A 21,903-nucleotide genomic window follows, 5' to 3' on the forward strand; every position below is an offset into this window, starting at 1 on the left:
CTCTCCCACTCCCCCTGCTTGTGTTCCTGCTCTCGCTGTGTCTCTCTCTGTCAAATAAATATATAAAATCTTTAAAAAAAAAAAAAAACTTCCATAAATATATTTGGAAATTGGATGTTAGGACCAAAAAAAAATTTTTTTTAAGTAATTTCTGTCCAAGGTGGGGCGTGTGGGGTTCCAACCTATCACCCCGAGGTCGAGTGGCATGCTCTACCGACTGGGCCAGCCAGATGCCCCAGGACTAAATTCTTTTATTTAGTTATGCAAGCATTCATTTATGCAACAAGTATTTCTCGAATTCTTATTACGTGCGAGTACTGTGCTGGGAGTTAGGAGTACATTCATAAGCTACGCAGACAAAGGCCCTTCCTAATATGTAAACATTAAAAAAATATATAACTGGGGGCATCTAGGTGGCTCAGTCAGTGAAGTGTCTGACTTGGGCTCAGGTCAGGATCTCAGGGTCCTGGGATGGAGTCCTGCGGGGCATGGGACTGCGGGCTCAGTGGGAAATCGGCTTCTCCCTCTCCCTCTGCCCCACACCACCTCGTGCTCTTCTAATTAATAAATAAATAAAATCTTTAAAAAAATGTAACTGAAATCAGAGGTGACAGTGACGATGATTCTTACCAATCAGGGATAGGTCCATTCACCTGTGGCAACTGTTAACACAGAATACGGGATTTCATGTTTTTGAGAGAGCTGATATTTCCAAAGAACACCGTTTCCCAATTTTAACCCAATTGTTTCTCAACCAAGTTTTCATTAAAATGACGTGTAAGCGGGGTGATGGGGGGCACTATTTCTGCGGCTCCATTTTACAAGGTTGATAATCAGAATTTTGTGGTAGCATGCATTCATTTAAAAAAGAAAAATAGACTTAGGGGGACAAGGTGGTGATTTTTTGGGCAAAAGGATTCCTCCTAACTGAAAAGGAATCGTTGCAAATTTCCTTTAAATAGCTAGCTCCCCGTGTCATTAAAATGATTAGGAACGTTGCTAGAACACATTGCACTAAGTGAGATACACCTGTACGCACACTGTGTCCGTCAAAAGGATCTTTGTTTTCTCTCAAGCTAGGACTTGTTAGACACGCCTCGTGCAATGGTGGCAACGGGGAGGGGGTGAAGGTGACGGGTGGCAGCCAGGAGGGCACTTTCCCTTTCTCCAAAACTTCGCAGCCTTCCAGCCGAGACACCTTCCCGCTCATTCTTTTCTCTGCCTCAACTCTCACTGTCCGCCTATTCCCCCGGCCCCCAGTCCTCACCACGCTCTGGGCGCTCCCTCTCGCGTCCCGGTGCCCACTTCAGCTCACTCGCCCTCCTCCCTCCCCGACCCTCCGCCGCGCTGCGCGCCCACCCGGGAAACGCAGCTCAGCCGCCGGCACCCTGCGCGCCCCGTCGCGGCCCGAGGCTCCGGGGCATGCGCTCTGCGGCGCCGCCGCCCTCCCCCACCCCTTCCCGCGGCAGAGTTATGCCAAGTATGTGAGGAGCCCGCGAGGGCCAGCGCCGGTCATGGGGAGCCGCCGCCGCCGCCGTCGCCGCCGCCTCCGCGAGCGCAGATTTCTCCCGAACTGGGCGCCGTCCTCTTCCCGCAGCAGGGGCGAGCCTGGCTGTTGAGGCGGAGGGGATGGCGGACCCTCTGAGGAGGACGCTGTCCAGGCTCCGGGGGAGGCGGGGTCCCCGCGCCGCCGGGGGGCTCGGGCTCCGGGCGGCGGCTGCAGCTACCGTGACGGCCTCCGCGGTTGCCGAGGGAGACGCTGGCCGTGCCCCGGACGCCTGCCCATGCGAGCACGCCCGCGGAGCCCGGCCGAGCGGGGAGCAGCCCCCTCCGTCGCCGCAGGCGTGGGGTCCCGAGGCGCGGGTCCCGGGAGGGCGCCCGGAGCAGTGGGGAGCGCTCGGGCCTCGTCAGCGCGGCGGGAAGGAGGCCCTCTCCTCGGGTCGCGGGCTCACTCGCCCCTGTCTGCACGCCCCGCCGGGCTCCGAAGGCAGCGGAGACGAGGAGGACGACCGGGAGGACGACGACGACGACTACTACGAGAACCTGCCCGGCGGCTCCCAGTCGGCGCCCAAGCCTGAGGGGGCGGAGGCGGAGCGGTGGCCCCCGCCTCCCCCGGCGGCGGGCTCCTCCCCGGGGGCGGAGGGCGGCCGCCTGGAGACAGGCAGGCTGCAGACCCAGTTGCGAGAGGCCTATTATCTGCTGATCCAGGCCATGCACGACCTGCCCCCTGACTCGGGCGCGCGGCGGGGCGACAGGGGTTGGGCGGATCGCGGCTGCCTTGTGGGAGCCCGGGCTCTGGGCCAGCCGCCTTCCCCCTGCGGCGCTGCGGACCGCCGAGCCTGCCCCCAAGACTGGCAGCGGGGAGGCGGTGGCCGCCCTCGGCAGCAGGTGTCCCCGCCCCGGTCGCCTCCAAGGGAGCCGGGGGGAGGTCGCCTGCGGACTCCTCGGATGCGGCTGTCCTGCAGCAGAAGCCTCGAGAGCCTCCGGGTGGGTGCCAAGCCTCCTCCCTTCCAGCGGTGGCCGAGCGACAGCTGGATCAGGTGCGGCGCGCGCGGAGACCTGGGCGAGCCCCCGCCACGTGGAGGCGGGATGGACGGCTGGAGCGGAGGCAGCGCTCCGGCCGCCGCGCCCTCCGGCCTCCTGACTCGGGGCTCCAAGGACCCCGGCCGCTCCTCGGGAAGCCCTTTCAGGGATCCTGCGGGGTCCGCTGTGGTACGCAGCGGCAAAGGAGACGGCCAGGAGGGGCTCCCCTTCCTCAAGCCTCCCGCGGTGACAGTCAAGAAGCTGCAAAAGTGGATGTACAAAGGACGTCTGCTGTCCTTGGGAATGAAGGGTCGCTCCCGGGGGACACCCCCCAAAGTCACGGGAGCGCAGGCAACCTCTCCAAATCTGGGCCCTTTGAAAGTGCGCGAGAGCCAACTCCTCTCCGTGCCTCCAGATCAAAGAATTACTCTAACAGGTAGGTTCCTTTGCAGTCAAAATGCTAACACTTTGCGTCTTAATGTTTACCAACTGGGCTTCGCTTAAGAGCCAAGAATAAGGTCTGTTTCTGCAGACAGGTACGTGCCGGTGCCAGGGTCACGTGAGGGGCAGCCGAAAGCACCCGGTCACTTAGTATAACGCATTCACTTGCTTTGCCTTTTTCTTTTCTTTCTCTTCTTTCCTTTCCTTTCCGACAGTGGCATGAGGAACTTGGGGTTTTTGTTTTTTCTTCTCCAAGAACCAGTGTGCCTACTCTTCAGCACAACAGTGAGTAAAGGTTAAGCTCACCACACGCTTTTGGTATAGAGTTGGGCGGTGCTGCCTTGGTTTTTATTCTTTGTGGCTCTAGGCAAGTCCGTAGACTTTGTGGGGTTTGTGAATTTGAATTTGATCCAAAGAAGACTTTATGGGCTTCATAAACTCATTTTACTCATTACACGTTTTTTTTTCCCCTCTCTCCCAGGCGCGCGTGCACACAACACAGACACACACAACCAAAACCCCAAAACAAACCAAACAAAAAAAACCACTGTCAACTAAAATTTCTTTTTAGTCACTTAGGATTTCACATACTTCTCTTCACCTTTCCTCCCTCCTCCCTCCCATAAAAAACTAACGAAGTGAGTAATCTTTTTATTGTGGAAAATCAAGGGCACTAGTATTTTAATCAAAAAAAGATGTCACATGTACTTCTAAGAAAGTGCAGACTTTTAAAGTCGTTTGTAAACTTAACTATATTTGCCCTTATAAATAGGATTTTCCTCCCAATTTTGTATGTACATGATTTTTAATTTTCACTGAAGGTTTAGAGTACCAATTCTAGAAATCTTTTAATTATGTTGTAAATAGTAATTCTTTCCTGAAAGAAGTAAAATACCTTCAAACTGAGTCCAAAACAACATGATCCTTTGAGCTACAATCTTAAATACAAAGACTTTTAATGAACATAAAGACTTACATGTCATTAATTGTTTAAAAAATATTAGATGGTGAAATGTAAAAAGTATTCAGAGTACTTGGCATTTTCTCTGCCTTCGGCTCAAGTCATGATCCCAGGGTGCTGGGATCGAGCCCCGCATCTGGCTCCTTGCTCAGCGGGAAGCCTGCTTCTCTCTCTCTCCCACTCCCCCTGCTTGTGTTCCCTCTCTCGCTGTGTCTCTCTCTGTCAAACAGATAAATAAAAAAATCTTAAAAAAAAAAAAGAATTACAAATCCTCTAGGACTGGGTTTATACACATTAACTTTGTTTAATCAATAAATGCAAAACAGTGGGGAGAAACAAAGTTCACAAAACTTCTAATCACACAGTGAAGACAAATCAAATGATTCATTTAAAGCTTATACAGACTTGGAAAGTTTTTTTGAATCTATAAATCTCTAATCCATACCTGTCAATTTTTTCCCTCAAATTTATTCCATTTCACTTGAATAAAAGGATGTAAATTTTTTTGTAAAGAGAGGTGTGCTTTATTAAGCTAAATTCATATTAAAATATGCATTTGCAGGGGTAAAGTATTTGTAATCATATTTTATTGCCACTATAGCTTTATTTCCCATGATCTTGCTTCAGTTAACTCTTTGTAAGATTGTTAAACTTCAGCCATAGCAAAAATCTGCATAAAACTTTAGTTAAATATTTTTTACCCTTTCGTGGCAAAGGTTAAACATTTACCATCTGATGGCTTTTAAGGCCCTCAGTTATAGAGTAAATAAACATTCAAGGATTTTAAAAGTAATAATAAATGTAGCAATGCTTAAGAATGAATTCATTGATTTTTTTTTCATTGAGAAACTAATTAAATGGAAGTAACTTTAAAAGAAATTAAAATGAAACATTAGAATTACTGTGTGGTAGTATTTTAGATATTTTACAAGAAATCTAAGCAAAAGCTTGGATAATTTCTGGTTTAAACACCTTTCTCAGATGTTATTTAATGTTTTGTAATCAGATGTTATTTCCTTTCAAATTTTTTAGGAAAGATAAAAATAGTTTGTGTAATGTTTACATATCTAGTATAGATTTGGGGAGTTAATCTTGTTTTTTAACTATTTTTCATGAAGTTAGTTTAACTCATTAAAACAATTCTGGATACTTTATGTGGTTCTCATATTTACCCCCCATGACACTTGTCATTTAACAACAACAACAAAATAAACGGGTTAAGTAGTTTGCCCAAGGTCACTCAAACTAGTATATGGTGTGTATATACTGGTATATGGATTCAAACAATTACACCGATTTAGACTTAGATCTCTATGACTCCAAAACCTATATTTATTTAAGGTTAAGCAGATGCTAAAGTTCTTTAGAGGTCTGATCCAACAAATTCTATTATGTTGCTTGGATTGAGGAGATGAATGGAATTTCAGCAAGGTTTAGAAGGGTAGGTAACAACCTCAAAGTTGCAAAGATGAAGGAGTTCTCATAGATTTTAAGACAATTTTTTAATCAATATGTTTTAAACCTTTACCTTTAAATAACTTTAGTTCAGATTGATGTTACTTGGATTCTACTTTTTTTTTTTTTAACATCTTTTCCGGATTCTACTTTACAGTCATGTTTTCTAAAAATTAATTGGGCAGTCCAAATGAAGCAGTACATTCTAGATTGTATAAAGATGTTAAATAGACTAAAAGGTTAATATCACACTTTTCTATACAGTATTATTTATGAGGATATTTTGTTTTAAAAAATGATACGGAATTTATAATATAGAATATATAATGGGATAGAGATACCTAATTTACCTAATATTTAGGTATTTTGGAAATTTTTGAGACTATATAACAAATGGATTTTCTATTTTGACTTCTGGCTCCTACTAAGAACCTCTAAAACTTGAGATAGTTTAATAGTGCCAGTGATTTGGTGCATTGGGTATGTAGTGTTCACAGATTGGCCAATTTGTTCTTAATTGAGATGATTATTTAAGAAATCTAAAGTCATTACACATGGTAAATATTGTCAAGTTTCTGCAAGCCTTAAGATTACAAAGGAATTTTAATCTATTTGCCAACTATACTTCATTAAAAGTCTTTATAAATAAGTTTAATTAGCATATAGTACTCAGAAGGAAATTCAAAAGCACTAGGTTGAGCTGTTTCAGCCTTTTATTGCTTTAAAAATAGCCTTTTTAAAAAGATTTTATTTATTCATTGAGACAAGAGATACAGAAAGAGAGCACGGGACCCGATGTGGGACTCTATCCCAGGACCCTGACATAATGACCTGAGCAGAAGACAGAGGCTTAACCATTTGAACCACCCAGGCGCCCCTAAAAATAGCCTATTTTGACTCTACTTTTGCTGCTACACTATCTGTGAAAGGAAAACTTTAGGGCATGTAACTTGTTAATATTTTTGTCTAAAAATATTATACAAAAGAATTGTAGGCAATTCTTTTAAAATAGTATAATTAACTGGTATAATCTTGTGTAATATACCTTAAAGTGAAGTTGACATTTATAATGTGGAGTCCCATCTGTTTCTTCTCTTTTCTCAAGTATTTGTAGCTCTGATTTCCTATCTTTATGAGCTACATGATCTTTATAGATTTTTTTCAACAAAATCTTTTATGCATTAGCCCTCTTCACAATTAGTAACAATATGCATATAATTTTTTTATTGTCTTCTAGCTTTATTTTTATTTATTTTATCTATTTTTTTAAAAAAGATTTTATTCATTAGAGAGAGAGAGTGGGCATGCTCAAGCAGGGGGAGGGGCAGAGGGAGAGGAAGAAGCAGGCTCCCAGCTGAGCAGGGAGCCCAATGTGGGGCTCAATCCCAGGAACCTGGGATCTTGACCTGAGCTGAAGCCAGATGCTTAACCGACTGAGCCACCCAGACGCTCCTGTCTTCTAGTTTTAAATCCTCCTCTGAGAAATTCTGCCATTGTGGCCCTAGAGGCAAGTCCAGTTGCTTTTTTTGGGGGGGGAGGGGGGACAATGCCGTAGAACACTAGAGTTGCTGGTGGCAGGAAAACTCTGAGAATTACAAATTCAGCAGAAAATAGTGTGTTGATTTGAAAGTCCTACATTTCTAAGTGGAGTTTATTTTTTGAGAATCTCCAAGGCTATTTTCTACACCATTGCCACTCAAAGTGTGGTTATGGAGCAGTGCTTTTTAAAGTAAATGTGCATATGAATTCCCTGAAAATCTTGTTAAAATGCAGATTTATAGGTGGGACCTGAGATTCTGCGTTTTAACAAACTCCCAGTGTAGATGCTACTGTTTGGTACATACTTTGAGTAGTTAGCTTCTAGAGTTCCCAGTACCCCCATCACCTATCTTGATACATTTGTTAAAGTTTTGAAAAAGCATTCTACTTTATTCTGATACCTGATTCTTAAACTAATCCCTATTAGAACAAAGCAGTTGAGCTCTTTCTGCTTCAATTTTGTTATGTATACATTTATATTTACTACTTGCCTGTGACAGGTTTAAGCAGTTCCCTCTATATGGGTCTCATCTTGCACCAATAAATGTGAGATTTTGGAATCTGCCAGAGAGGGGGCCATATAGTATACTGGTTAACAGAATAGGGCCTCTGGGTTTCTGATTAGACCCCACCACTTACCTTACCAGGCTTGTGACCTTGAACAGGTTATTCAACACTGCAGAGCCTCAGTCCTCAGGTTGCTGTGAGGATGAAAAAAGATAATCCATTTGGTACCATGCTTGATGCTTAGTTAGCTGTTATCAAGAGAAAGGCAAGCAGGCTTTGTGAGAGTACTACCTTGCCCAGATCATTAGGATTCTGGATGGAGAGTGAAATGATCAGAAGTTGAGGAGTACTGCCTTGAAGAACACTGGGAGTTGAGCTGGAACACACCCCTTTAGCGGCACTTACTTATTCTGCTCATCTTTTCTTTTGTGCATCTTTGTCTTGCTCCTCCCCCTTACTTTTGTGGAACTGAAAATAGTCTCAGGGTTTTCTTTTCTACTGTCCCAAAAGCTAGCACACAGCTTTTTTCTTAAGGGTTTTGTTGCTAGTCACAAGGGAGGAAACATAAAAGATAGAAAAATAACTTTCTTCCTTTCCATTGTACCCATTTCCTCATTTAGATTTATCTGGAAAAGAGAAAGACACTTATAAGTACACTCATGCATAAACCTAAGGTTTCAGTTTATTCTAGTCATTTCTTCTGGGCTGCCAGGTTTGACTCTAAGCAGGGCTGTTTGTATTTATTTAAACTCTAATACAGTATTTGTAAGAATACTTTTATTTAGGATTTTTAAAAGAGAAGTAAGCAAAAGCAACAGAGTTTGTTTCTGCAGTAGGACTTTTTTATTTTATTTATTTTTTTAAAGATTGTTTTTATTTATTTGACAGAGAGCACAAGCAGGGGGAGCAGCAGAGGGAGAGGGAGAAGCAGGCTCCCCCCTGAGCAGGGAGCCCGATGTGGGGCTCAATCCCAGGACCCTGGGATCATGACCTGAGCCGAAGACAGATGCTTAACTGACTGAGCCACCCAGGCACCCCTGCAGTAGGACTTTTTTAAATGATGAAAAGATGTCTTATATAGGTACATTTTCATTGAGGGTTGAAATACGTAATTTCTCAGAAAGTTTGCTGATGATTTTGAGCTGGGACACTAAATGTTTAGTAAGTCATTTTAATTTATTATGAAACCATTGAGAACACAAAATTGGCTTGAGTAGTTCACTACTATGTAGAATATTTTTCTGAGTGAAAAACTTAATTGCCACTTCTACATTCTCTTACAGATTTTCAAAGTAAAATGACTTTAATTAGTCATTTAATTAATTATATCACAATGTGTATAATTATAAGGGAATAAAGACTTTTTTGCCTTGCCACTTTGCATACTATTTTGAGATCTTTTTTACTTGTTTCTTCTTTCAGTGTGTGTGTGTGTGTGTGTTTATATATGAATATAGCTGTAGGTAAAGCTAACAGAAGCTAAAGGTAGTTCAAACTTATGCCAGTAGGGTTTAACATTGATTTTAGCATAAAAGGGAGTAAATAGAAGATTGCAAATAGTTTTCCATTTCTGTGTAATTAACATTCATATTCATCCCTTTAGTTAATGAAAATAAAAATGAAATGTTTTAGATTCTTTATAAATAATTGCTCAAATAAAATTTAGTGCCCTGTAGGCGTTTCTTATATTTCAGTTTTAATACATGAATACATTTGGCCTTTATCAGAAATCACCAGTAATGTACCTATTTATCTCTAAATTTTGCCTTCAGCATCATGTACTATTTTGAATTATTCAGCAATAACAGTCAGACTGGTTTCAAGTTTTTGTAGTTTATAGTTTCATGAAAAGTAGTTGCATAGTATCTTGTGTAATTATTCCTTTTAATATTATACATTAGGGGTGCCCGGGTGGCTCAGTCTTTAAGTGTCTGCCTTCGGCTCGGGTCGTGGTCCCAGGGTCCTGGGATCGAGCCCCGGGTTGGGCTCTCTGCTCCGCGGGAAGCCTGCTTCTCCCTCTCCCACTACCCCCGCTTGTGTTCCCTCTCTCGCTGTGTCTCTCTCTGTCAAATAAATAAAATCTTAAAAAAAATATATACATTAAATACTCATGTCAATAGATGTGTCAATTTGCATAAGTATGGGATGCCAGTAGCTTTGTTTTTGTCATTGCAATTCCTTGGAATGCAGTACAAGTAGAAGCATGTCTATTTCATTTAAAATGCATGTCAAAAAACTCTATAGGACTCAAAATAATTTATCTAACTATATAAAATGTTGGATATTTTGAGAGACATCTGAGAAAAAGATACAATAAGATGTGACTCCTAGCCATTCTGAGTTGTATAATTTAGTACTTTTGGCTTCAAATTTACAATTGTGTAAAGACTACAAATAATATCTCGTGAATGTCTGAAGTGCTATTAAATAATATGGGATTTGGGCTTAAATGTGAAATAGATTTAGTTTTTAGTACACTTGGACAAAGACGTGGCCACTAAAAACCCAGAGGCCCCAGTGATTCATGAGTATGTGTTGATTTTCACTTTTTAATTTCTTTAATTTTGAAGGAGACAGAACCAAGAGGACTCTTGAATCTTGACGTTTTTCATTAGTTAAACTAAATCAATTCAAGATACTTACTGAATATGTGTTACATATTTGCATGTTAAATCTTGGAGGGTAGAGGTGTGTAATCTCTTAGTTGTAGCCCAGGTCTACTGCTAACAAACTTTGGAGTCAGAAGAGTTGATTTTGAGTGCTGCCTCTCCCATTTATGAACTAGGTGGTCTTGGGCAAGTTACTTTATTTTTCTGAGTAGTACTACACAGTTTTCAAAATATTTCCAACATTATCTCACTTAATTCTTACCAGCAGCCACCCTGTAAGGTTAACTGGGTTGATATCATCACCATGTTCAGAAAGGGCTGCCTACTTCCCTACTTTTTGGTGGGTAGCATGGTATAGGAGAGCAGGTATAGGAGAGCATGGATGTTAGGGTTAGACTGGCTTAAATTTGAATACTATAGCTAGCACATTGACCGTATTCTTCATTTTTTTCTGGCTTATGGAAATAATCATACCTTTCCTAGCATTTTTGTGGAGGCTTAAACGACGTTAAAGGCTTTCTTACTGTTTTATCTCTCATTGCTGATATACAGTAGGCACTCAATAAATAAATGCATAGTAGGCATTCATGGGAGCTTCCTTCCCTTTTGGTCCTAGTCTATTCCTGCCTCTGGAACTAGTGGAACTTGAAGCCCAGTTGCTGTTTGAGGGATGTTGTTTTAATTTAATTAAAAAAATTTTTTTTAATTTTTAAATTAATTGGGTAAAATTTAGAATTTAAAAAAGACAAGTTTACATTTTTTAAGGGATTTTTGTTCAGTAGAGGGAGGTTACTGAAAGCCTTGATTATGCATGAACCTAGTTTTTTGGTTGTTATTAAATTCCTCATAATTTAATATGTTTTTATCACTCTGTTATTAGGGTATTATATTTTATTTGTTGTAATACTAAGATGAATCAACCATATACATACTTAAAGTAGCACAGACTATAATTCCATAATTTGTAAAGCTGGACATGATCTTAAGTTTTTACAAATGTGGTTTTGTCTATTTTTCTATGTCTAGTGAATTAGTATTATGGTATATATTTAGCTTATTGACTGTTATTGAAGCCTGCCTTATGCAATTCTTTGGATGTGTTCCTCTTTATATGGGATTAATGTTATGTATACATTTTCAGAGTCTTATCTCATTATATTAACACAAACACATCCCAACTATTTGATGACCCTCATTGGACTATGAATTCTTTAAGGGTAGAAACTATTTTGTTCATTCTTATGTTCTTGCTCCTTAAGTTTGTGCCTGGTCAGTAATAAGAGCTGGTTATATTTGCCGTGAGACAAGATAGCTGGTTCTAATCTAGAGCCTTCTAAAGGGATTTTTATTTTTATTTTTGTCCTAGATACTTAGAACTTAAACCCTGCATAAGGTGCAACTGCATAACTATGTGATTGGGAAATAGATGTTATGCTGAAATTTCAGTAATCAGGAAAGCATTTAGTAATAAGTAAGCCACACTTATTTTTAAAGATTCACTCAAAGTTAATCTTTGTGTGAGAAAGTAGAAATATTACTTATGTTTTCTAAAGATTTCTGGTCCTTGTAGTAGTAAGTTGGAAATTATTAAAAATATTAATTAAAGGCATACTGTGTACAAAGCATTCTATGTAAGCTTTTTATAAAGTATGTTTTGCTTGGGTTAAGTCTTTGTTAACCCTATCATGTCTATAAAGGCAATCTCAGAGTTTGTTTATTCTTTTTCTCAGAGTTCTTATGTCACTTATACTAGTAGTCTAATAGAAATTATTTTTAGGTGAAAAAGCCAAAATTTTTCTTATTTCATTTTAGTCTCCAAATGTAATACTACTTTTCTATCTTTTTAAAAATAATATTTCAATAAGTGATTTCAAGTGACCTGTCTTTCCTGGTATGCTAGGCGTTATATCATTACATTCTACTTTCTTTTCCCTTTGAAACAGATTTATTTGAAAACGTCTATGGGTCTTCAGTGAAGAGAAGAGAACTTGAAGATCTGAAGGATAATATTGGATTCAGAGGTCATAAGCCACTTAACAGCATCACTGTGTCAAAGAAACGCAATTGGCTATATCAGAGTACTCTGCGATCTTTTAATTTGGAAGAGGAAAATAAGAAATGCCAAGACATAAGTCACTTATCCATCTCACCCAAATATCAGCTATCACGGCCTTTCTTCAAGTCATCTGAGGAATACTGTACATATATGGTGTGTGATGCTACAAATTCTTCATTATCAAGAAACTGTTCTTTAGACTTTAATGAGGAAAATGATGCAGATGATGAAGGAGAAATATGGTACAACCCCATTCCTGAGGATGACGACTTTGGTTTATCAAATGCCTTGAGTTTTGGTGAGGCAGACCCTCCTGTTCTGAAGTTTCCTGCAGTTAGTTTGAGAGTATTGTCTGGTAGTGACCTAATGAAAACAGAGCAGTACACTGAAGACTTGCTGTGCTCTCCAGAACTCAGAACCACACAGTCCAATGAAACGAATCCTGTAGAGTCCATCCATTCCCCAGAGTTCATGCAGCAGTTCAAGCAAAGGCTTGGACACAAGACGCAAGAAGGTATCATGGTAGAGGAGAGTCTCATGTTGAAATCTCCTTTTGCAGGTAAAGATGATCATATGTTTGCCTTTTCTTTTTCCGTTGTTCAATTCTTTTTTTTTTTTTGTCCTTCACTTTTTTTTCATTCTTATGTTAATCCCCATCGTTGTTCAATTCTTTGACAGTAGCTAAAACTAAATATAGTTGTCTATTATAGCTATGTACTTTTTCTTACAGAGTGAGTGAATTTTCATAAAAATAAAACTCAAAAACCATTACAAACCTTTTTATATAAATGGTGGTTTAATCCTATCACAGACTTGGTTTTTTAAGGGGTGAAGATACTGGGGTAGTCCTACACCAACTCTTAGGATGTCTGTCCTTTGAGATAGTAATTATTTTTCTCTTAGTTGAAAGAATGGAATCACAAGGTGTGGAAGAGAAAGATATATTTTTCATGGAAATCTGATTTTACTTCATTCATTCATTTACACCTAGCCTGGGTACAGCTGAAAAGTTGTATATTCAGTGTACCAGTAGTTACTACTTTATGGTTTCATGCCTACATTTCCTCATGAAAGGAAAGGAAGAAGAGAAAAAGAAATGAGAGGGAGAAGTAAAGACCTTGGAAATAGGTGCTACAATAGTTATGGAACCTAGAAAGGAAATAATTGGAAGTTTGATGCATATTAGGTTGAACCATATGAAATTGCTGAGATTCTACAGTTTCTGATCTGCAGAACACAGCATTTCATACAGTTCAGCCTGATGGTTTTATTTTTCTTTGATTGCCTTGATTTTTTGATATGCCTCTTTTCAAATTTAGTCCCAGACACACTACACAGGAAACCGCATAAAGCATATTTAGTTGCAGATATCAAATGTTGGATAGAAAGCAGTTCTGGTTCATATCAAGTCATTTTAATTTATAAAATTTCAAATGAGGGGCACCTGGGTGGCTTAGTTGGTTAAGCATCTGACTTTGGCTCAGGTCATGATCTCAGGGTCCTGGGATCGAGCCCCACATCCAGTTCTGCACAAGCGGAGAGTCTGCTTGTCCCTCTCCCTTTCCCTTTGCCCCTTCCCCCACAAAAAAATCTAAAAAAAATTTCAAATGATACAGAATATTCAAAGATGTGGGGTATAGCAGATGCTATCAGTACCTTGTGTACATCCCTTGGATTTTATTACTTATTTAGAGGGAAGCAGCCTACTTCCAAACATCAGTATCCGCATCTCTGCTTGAGGACTCTGAGAAGGGTTAGGGAATTTCTCTGCAGGGCAGTCTGGGAGTGCCCCTCAGACAGTGACTGACAGGAGTTGGTGTAGGGTTACCTCAGCTCTCTCCCTCCTTGAGTGCCATAATTCTACATTGTTTCCCAGAGTTTTCTCCTGAGGTTAAGTACCAGTTGCCCATAGTAGCAGGCTTGATAATTTTTGGATTTTCCCCTGAATTTTCTCACTTCTTGCTAGTATTTCTATACTTTACAAATAAACTACTTGCATTTGAATCCGTTCCTCAGGGATATGAGGAGGTGGAGTGAATGTTATATTGATAAGAGAAAAAGTGAGTTAAAAAACAGTGTGTACTATATGATACTAGTTTTTTGAAAGAAACACTGAGAAGTTATGCTGGAAATATTAAGTAACCCCCCCGCCATGTTGGGATTGAACGTAATGAAAAATTTTGTGTGTGTGCGTTCCTAATTGTAGACTGACTTTTCAGCATGAATTTGTGGGGTTTTTTGTAATCTGGATGGAGAGAGAAATAAATGCTATATAATATAATAGTTAGGAACGCAGGTTGTGATTAGGGTGGAATGGTAGGGAAGGCTTAAAGGAGTATGGCAGAGTGGCGGGTTGGTATGGTGCAGAAAAGGCGAGAGGGTATAAGAATAACTGCAAAGTTAGAAAGCCAGTGTCTGTAAAATGATACATACTTTGATTTAAGTTATTGTCTTTAAACTTTATTATTTTATGTTTGTGGCAAATTGTGAACCTGGAAAGACTAACAGACATTACAAAAACAAAAAACAACAACCCCAAAACTTGAAAGTATGGTAGGGCTGATATTTAGGTCTCCTTTCTCACTGTTACTCTTCTCTTTAACATATTATTAAACTATAAGCACTATTAAATATGACCAAAGGAAATATTTATTTATTTATTTATAAATATTTATTTATTTTAGAGAGAGAGAGCGCTCATGCTCGGGTGGGGCGGTGGCAGTAGAGGGAAGGGGCAGAGGGAGAGGAAGACATGCAACAAGCAGACTTCCCACTGAGCAAGGAGCCCAACACGGGGCTTGATCCCAGGACCCTGAGATCATGACCTGAGCCAAAATCAAGAGTTGGACGCTTAACCAGCTGAACCACCCAGGCACCCACCAAAGGAAATATTTAGACAGTTTATTTACATGTCATCATTTTTTGTTTTAGTTTGATCAGAAAGGTCACCTAAAGTGATGTTTTCTTTTCTTTTTTAAAATATTTTATTTATTTATTTGACAGAGCACAAGCAGAGGGAGAAGCAGGCAGAGGGAGAGGGAGAGGCAGGCTCCCTACGGAGCAGGGAGCCTGATGCGGGGCTTGATCCCAGGACCCTGGGATCATGACCTGAGCCAAAGGCATATGCTTAACCGACTGAGCCACCCAGGTGCCCCTAAAGTGATGTTTTCTTTAGCAATATTAACAGAGAACTGTTGAGAAATACGCAAAGAGAATGGTTGAATTTTAAAATAATTTTCTGATTAAGAAATAGGAAAGCTGGAGTATATTTGATATGAATGACAATTTTTTAATCATCCTAACACAATTATGACTTGTCTCTCAAGTCCCATGTGTATATGTATCTTTTATTTAGCTGCAATCATAGCACTCTCCTTTTTGGATATTTTCACTTGGTATTTTCATCTTGTATTGTTACATACTGTAGAATAACATTATTGTTTACCAATTTCATAGTCTTTAATTGGGTTGATGGGTCCTAATCTATTTGACTCATTATGTTGGGTGTTAATAGATTGTTTCCACTCCTATTGGAGTGATCTTCATCATGTTCTATTTTACTTAATTAGGATTAATAACAAGTAGCATTACTGGGTTTTTCTGACTGGTAACTATTATATGTAATTCCTATATTACATTTCCTATAAGTTTTACCAGCTTACAGGCAACCAACAATTGGTTGGTCGATTCATTTATTCAGTAAACACTCAGTTTCTGCTGTGTACCAGTTACTGTTCTAGGTGCTGAAGGAATGTGCCAGTTTCACTTGATTCTAGCCTGGCCCATGAATTTATAAAGATTTTCATTTTGTACTTTCCCTTTATAACTAGTCTGTGATTTGATTAGTGTGATTTTGGTTTAATTTTAAGCAGTTATTGAATTTGGTAATAGTTCAGCTCTTGGATTTTATAAAAACAAAGCATTTTTATTTTAATAAATTATCTTGTCTGCAGTTAGAAATTGCTAATTTTTACAGTATTTCAATTTAATAATTAGTTAAGGACTTAAGTAAGAAATATTTAATGCATGATGTGTAGAAAAAGTCAATGTTAAATTAACTCCTTAATAATGTAAAAAAAACCTAGAGCAACTTAATATACTGGGTAGCTTTTTAAGCCATGACAAAAGAGATTGTAGACTACAGCAGGACTCCGATTACTATAGAATGTTTTAGGCCAGTAAACCAGTAGAATTGTACTACAATTTACAGTACAAGAGAATGCTTTGTCTAGTTTATCACACACTCCATTTCTTATTAGTTACTTACCAGAAAAGCCCAGCAGGCATACTTAAAATAGTCCTTTCTCTAGAAAGAAACCACTTCTTTGTCATTAGGACACACAAAGAGGGGTGGAGGGAGACTATATTAATACTTTAAAGAAAGGTCATTTAATCTATTGATTTTTGAAATGAATTAATACTTTTTTGGATCATTTTAATTGTGAAATGTATTACATAGAGTAGCCTCTGATATGAGGGTCACTAGAGATCTTTGTAAGGAATAGTTAGATGAAGTGTGAAAAATTGATTTAAATTTTAAATAGTTTAAAAAATGGATTATTTCTTTATTTCTTTTTTTTTTTTTAAAGTAAGCTCTAGGCCCCACCCTGAGATCAAGAGTCACATGCTCTACTGATTGAGCCAGCCAGGCACCCCTAGATTGTTTCTTTAAAGGAACAGTTTAAACTTATATTAGATTTTAGAAGATATTTTCATTTTGCTTTATTAGTTTGAACCCTTAAATAGGAACAGTTTCAAGTTTGTTTGTTTTTTTTAAGATTTTATTTATTTATTTGACAGAGAGAGAGAGATAGCGAGAGCAGGAACACAAGCAAGGGGAGTGGGAGAAGGAGAAGCAGGCTTCCCGCAGAGCAGGGAGCCCAATGTGGGGCTCAATCCCAGGACCCTGGGATCATGACCTGAGCTGAAGGCAGATGCCTAACAACTGAGCCACCCAGGTGCCCCAACAGTTTCAAGTTTTAAAATAAAATTTATTAGTCTGTACATTTTTAAAAAAATTTTATTTATTTATTTATTTATTTGAGAGAGCGAGAGACAGAGCACGAGCAGGGTGAAGGGCAGAGGGAGAGGGAGAAGTAGGCTTCCCACTGAGCAGGACCCTGAGATCATGACTTGAGCCAAAGGCAGATTCTTCACCAAATGAGCCACCCAGGCGCCCCTGACATTTTTTTTTTAACTGGGGGATTGAAAGTTTGAGGTTAAATAGAATATTTTAACTTCTTAATAGTTGAAAAATGGTCATTAAAAATCAATTTAATGTGTATGTATAGACAGAAAAATGTTTAGAAGGATGGAAAGGCTCTAAAGTATAGTATTTAAGAATATAGGCTTTGGGGCGCCTGAGTGGCTCAGTTAGTTAAGCAACTGCCTTCGGCTCAGGTCATGATCCTGGAGTCCCTGGATCGAGTCCCGCATCGGGCTCCCTGCTCAGCGAGGAGCCTGCTTCTCCCTCTAACCCTACCCCCTCTCATGTACTCTCTCTCTCTCCATTCTCGCTCTCTCAAATAAATAAATCTTTAAAAAAAAAAAAAAGAATATAGGCTTTGAAGGCCTATGCTTAGGTTTGAATCATTCCTGTTTCTTCCACTTACCAGCTTTGTGATCTTAAACAAATAGACAGCTCTGTGCATGAGGTCTTTATCTGGAGAATGGGATGCTAGTGGTATCTTAACTCATAGGGCTATTTCAAGAATTAAATGAGGATCCTTGCATACTTAAGTATTAATTTTTCATACTTTGTCTAAATAAATGTTGGCTGGTGTTATAAATATTAACAATTTAATATTAAACAACTTTTAATATTCTTTTCACCACAATATTTACAATGGCTAATCTCTTGATAGTGCAGTTTAGGCTATTTACTTTATTTGTATTTCTTTGTATCTTTTAAAAACTTTTTGCTTTTACATTCAGAAAAAAAATAAAGCTATTTTTGGGTGGAGAAGAATTAAGAAACATTTAAATGCTTTACTCTTCATGAAAACTGAGAATTATAAGAAAACTTATTTATGCCTCTGTACTGTCATTTAATACTTTGAAATTGCAAGGAAAGACCCTAATTTAGCTTTTGAAGTTCTAGGGAGTTACTGTATATAAATAATATAAGAAATGTCTTTATAGTTTTTAAAATCAATCAATTAGCTTTATGATATTGAATATTCAGTTATTCTTTTTAAAATTTATTTTAATTTTTTTTTAAAGATTTTATTTGAGAGAGAGAGAGCATGCACAAATGGGGGGAGGGAGAGGGACAAGCAGACTTTTTTGTTTTTTATTTTTTTGAATACACTTTATTTTTTTTAAAGCTTATTTATTTATTTGAGAGAGAGCAAAAGTGAGAGAAATAACAGGCAGAGGGAGAAGCAGACTTGCCGCCGAGTGGAGAGCCCAACATGGTGCTCAATCCCAGGACCCTGAGATCAAGACCTGAGCCAAAGGCAGTCACCTAATTTACTGAGCCACCCAGGCGCCCCTGTATATACACTCTTTTTTCTTTTCTTTTTTTTAAGACTTTATTTATTTGCGAGAGAGACAATGAGAGACAGAGAGCATGAGAGGGAGGAGGGTCAGAGGGAGAAGCAGACTCCCTGCGGAGCAGGGAGCCTGATGTGGGACTCGATCCCGGGACTCCAGGATCATGACCTGAGCCGAAGGCAGTCGCTTAACCAACTGAGCCACCCAGGCGCCCGCCCCTGTATATACACTCTTGAATCCATTCCTGCAACTCTTCCTTCATGTTTTAAGGGCTTTCAACTCATTGCTGTTGTATCGTGGGATATAAGTCGAGTCATCCAGACTGCTAAGTCTATAGAGCACTTGTAATTCATCCCTCCGTTCATTTCTCACTTTTCGTCCCAGGTCCCCACTTCCACTCCCATCCCTTGTCCTTCTGGACACCTGCTCTAGCGTCTTTAAGCTCAATGTGGAGCTCGATCTTATGACCCTGAGATCACAACCTGAACCGAAATCAAGAGTTGGACCCTCAACCAACGGAGCCACCCAGGCCCCCCTCGATATTCAGTTATTCTTGATTGACTGGAGTTGATTTTATATAATCTTCCATAGTATGTTCTAATAGAACATTAGAATGAAGAAGGGCTCTTAGTTGTCAAAATTATAAATTTTGTTTTGTTTTTAAATTTTTTAAAAAACCAGTCCTGCTACATGATAAAATTTAGTTTTTAGAGGATTGTAAATAGAAGAAATGTTCCTTTGGGGACCTGGGTGGCTCAGTTGGTTAGGCGGCTGCCTTCCGCCCAGGTTTTGATCTTGGGGTCCTGGGATCGAGCCAGCTTTGCGTCTGGCTTCCCTGCTTGGCAGGGAGCCTGCTTCTCCCTCTCCTTCTGCCCCTCCCCCTGCTTGTGCTCACTTCCTCTCTCTCTCAAGTAAATAAATTAAAAAATCTTAAAAATAAAGAAGAAATGTTCTTAGAGTAGGATTTCTTTTTTTAATTAGAGTAGGATTTCTGAATAAACATATTAAAATAGGAAATATGTTAAAATAAATGTGTATTAATATGCCAAAATAAACCTATTAAAATAGGAAGCTTTCCTAGTTTCCTCTGATATCCACTGCTTATGGTTATAAAATAACATACTCCCTGAATTATACTGCAGTGGGAAAGATTTAAAAGGAACCTATATTACCCTTCCTCCAAACCATTAGAATAGAAAAGCAGATGGAGAGGGAAATGCTTTTTTCCTCTGTAAGCTATTTAGAAATCCACCCCTTTTTTTTTTTTTTAAGATTTTGTTTTTAAGTAATCTCTACACCCAACGTGGGGCTCAAACTTAACAACACCGAGATCAAGAGTTACATGCTCAACCAACTGAGCCATCCAGGCACCCCTGGAAATCCTTGATATTCTATTTGAAGGGGGTAATGGAGATTTACCTAAACTTGTAACTAACTAAATCTCCCCAATGAGATGAAATGAGAAGAAAATCTGTCCACATGAGAGTTTGTTTAGTTGATGATTTATAAAGTAGGAATCAGAACATATCACCTTGTAATACCTTTTTTGTTTGTTTGTTTTTTAAGGTCCTGGGATCCTAGCTGCTACAAATAAGACTGAATTGGGAGTGCCAGAGCCATCTTCTCCAAGCCCTAGCCCTGTGAAAAAAAGTAGCTCAATTAACTGGTCTTTCCCAGATAAAATAAAATCTCCACGAACTGTGAGGAAACTTTCAATGAAAATGAAAAGGTTGCCAGAACTTAGCCGAAAGCTGAGCGTCAAAGGAACTTTGAATCATATGAACAGTCCAGATAATACTCCTTCCTTGTCTAAATGTAACTGTCAAGAAATGCATCATGCTGATATTCTACCTTCTGGGAACACAACCACAGCTGCTAAGAGGAATGTTATAAGTCGGTACCATCTGGATACCAGTGTATCTTCTCAGCACAACTACCAGAAAACGACGTTTATGAGTTCTAAGTATTCGTGCAAAGGTGGTTACCTCAGTGATGGAGATTCACCTGAACTTATAACTAAATCTAGCAAACATGGATCTGAAAGCAAATTTGGAAAGGGAAAAGAAATAATTCCAAATAGTTGTAACAAGAATGAAATAGACATTGATGCTTTTAGACATTACAGTTTTTCTGATCAACCTAAGTGTTCACAGTACATATCTGGGCTCATGAGTGTGCATTTCTATGGTGCTGAGGATTTAAAACCACCCCGGATAGACTCAAAAGATGTCTTCTGTGCGATTCAGGTAGATTCAGTAAACAAAGCAAGAACAGCTTTGCTCACATGTCGGACAACATTTTTAGACATGGATCATACTTTCAACATAGAAATTGAAAATGCACAGCATTTGAAATTAGTAGTGTTCAGTTGGGAACCGACTCCAAGAAAAAATCGAGTGTGTTGTCACGGAACTGTTGTTCTTCCCACTTTATTCAGAGTGACAAAGACACATCAGTTGGCTGTCAAACTTGAGCCTAGAGGTCTTATTTATGTGAAAGTGACTCTTCTGGAACAGTGGGAGAATTCTCTTCATGGACTGGATATAAACCGAGAACCAGTAATTTTTGGTGTTGATATTCGAAAAGTTGTAGAGAAAGAAAATATAGGACTGATGGTGCCACTCCTGATACAAAAATGTATTATGGAAATTGAAAAGAGAGGCTGTCAGGTATTATTTCACTGTTTCTCTACTACCTCCTTATCATATTTATCTACCTTAATTAACTAAATTTATAGTTAAGTCTTAGGGGAAGGAATTTAAGGTAAGGTTAAAAAAAGTCCAATTTAGACATTTTCTCATTCCTATTTTTTATTTTTATTCCATTACTGTTTAGGGTACTTTCACCTGTGTTGTCAGTGAGCAATTGAGAGCATGCTAGATGGTTCTACAATTTATGTTGTGATGCAGAGCTACATGGGCGTTATACCTACATATCAGGATTGTTTTACAATGGCATTCCTAGGAAAAGCCGGAGCTGATAAGATAGGCAGAGACTAATTCATTTAAGGAATGATTCTGCATGGTTTGACATTCTTATGGCACAGAATTCCAACAGTGAATCTTAAAACCCCACTTTACTCCTAAAACTAACTCCCTGCCCTTATTCCATACTCTCCCTCCTCCCATTCTTCAGGAAGCATAAGCTTATTTGTCTCTGAACTTTGGGATTGCATGGAGGATGAAGAGAGGTCCTACTAATAACATTTCTCATTCTCTTTTCCTTTCAAATAAGAAGGTTAAATAAATAAATAAGAAGGTAAAAGCAGCCCATTAAAACAAACAAAAACCCTGGTGTTGTATGTAATCAGATATGCA

General features: G+C 39.4%; 1 protein-coding gene across 5 annotated transcripts in view; it reads left to right on the forward strand.

Annotated features, from left to right (window-relative positions):
* The first annotated feature begins 1,760 nt into the window (after positions 1-1,760).
* Positions 1,761-21,903, forward strand: part of SYDE2 (synapse defective Rho GTPase homolog 2) — a 47,934-nt gene continuing 27,791 nt past the window's right edge. For all 5 annotated transcript variants that reach the window (XR_004681622.1, XM_035018142.1, XM_035018141.1 and 2 more), the window contains exons 1-3: positions 1,761-2,959; positions 11,979-12,650; positions 20,153-21,255. Coding sequence is in view for 4 of the 5 variants with exons in the window: in XM_035018142.1 (XP_034874033.1) it covers positions 2,212-2,959; positions 11,979-12,650; positions 20,153-21,255 (2,523 nt within the window). In the remaining variant the exon portion in view is untranslated. The remainder of the gene's footprint in view (positions 2,960-11,978; positions 12,651-20,152; positions 21,256-21,903) is intronic.

Source organism: Mirounga leonina, unplaced genomic scaffold (assembly GCF_011800145.1).
Source record: "Mirounga leonina isolate KUSES-001 unplaced genomic scaffold, KU_Mleo_1.0 Mir_173, whole genome shotgun sequence".
NCBI classification, from domain to species: Eukaryota; Metazoa; Chordata; class Mammalia; order Carnivora; family Phocidae; genus Mirounga; species Mirounga leonina.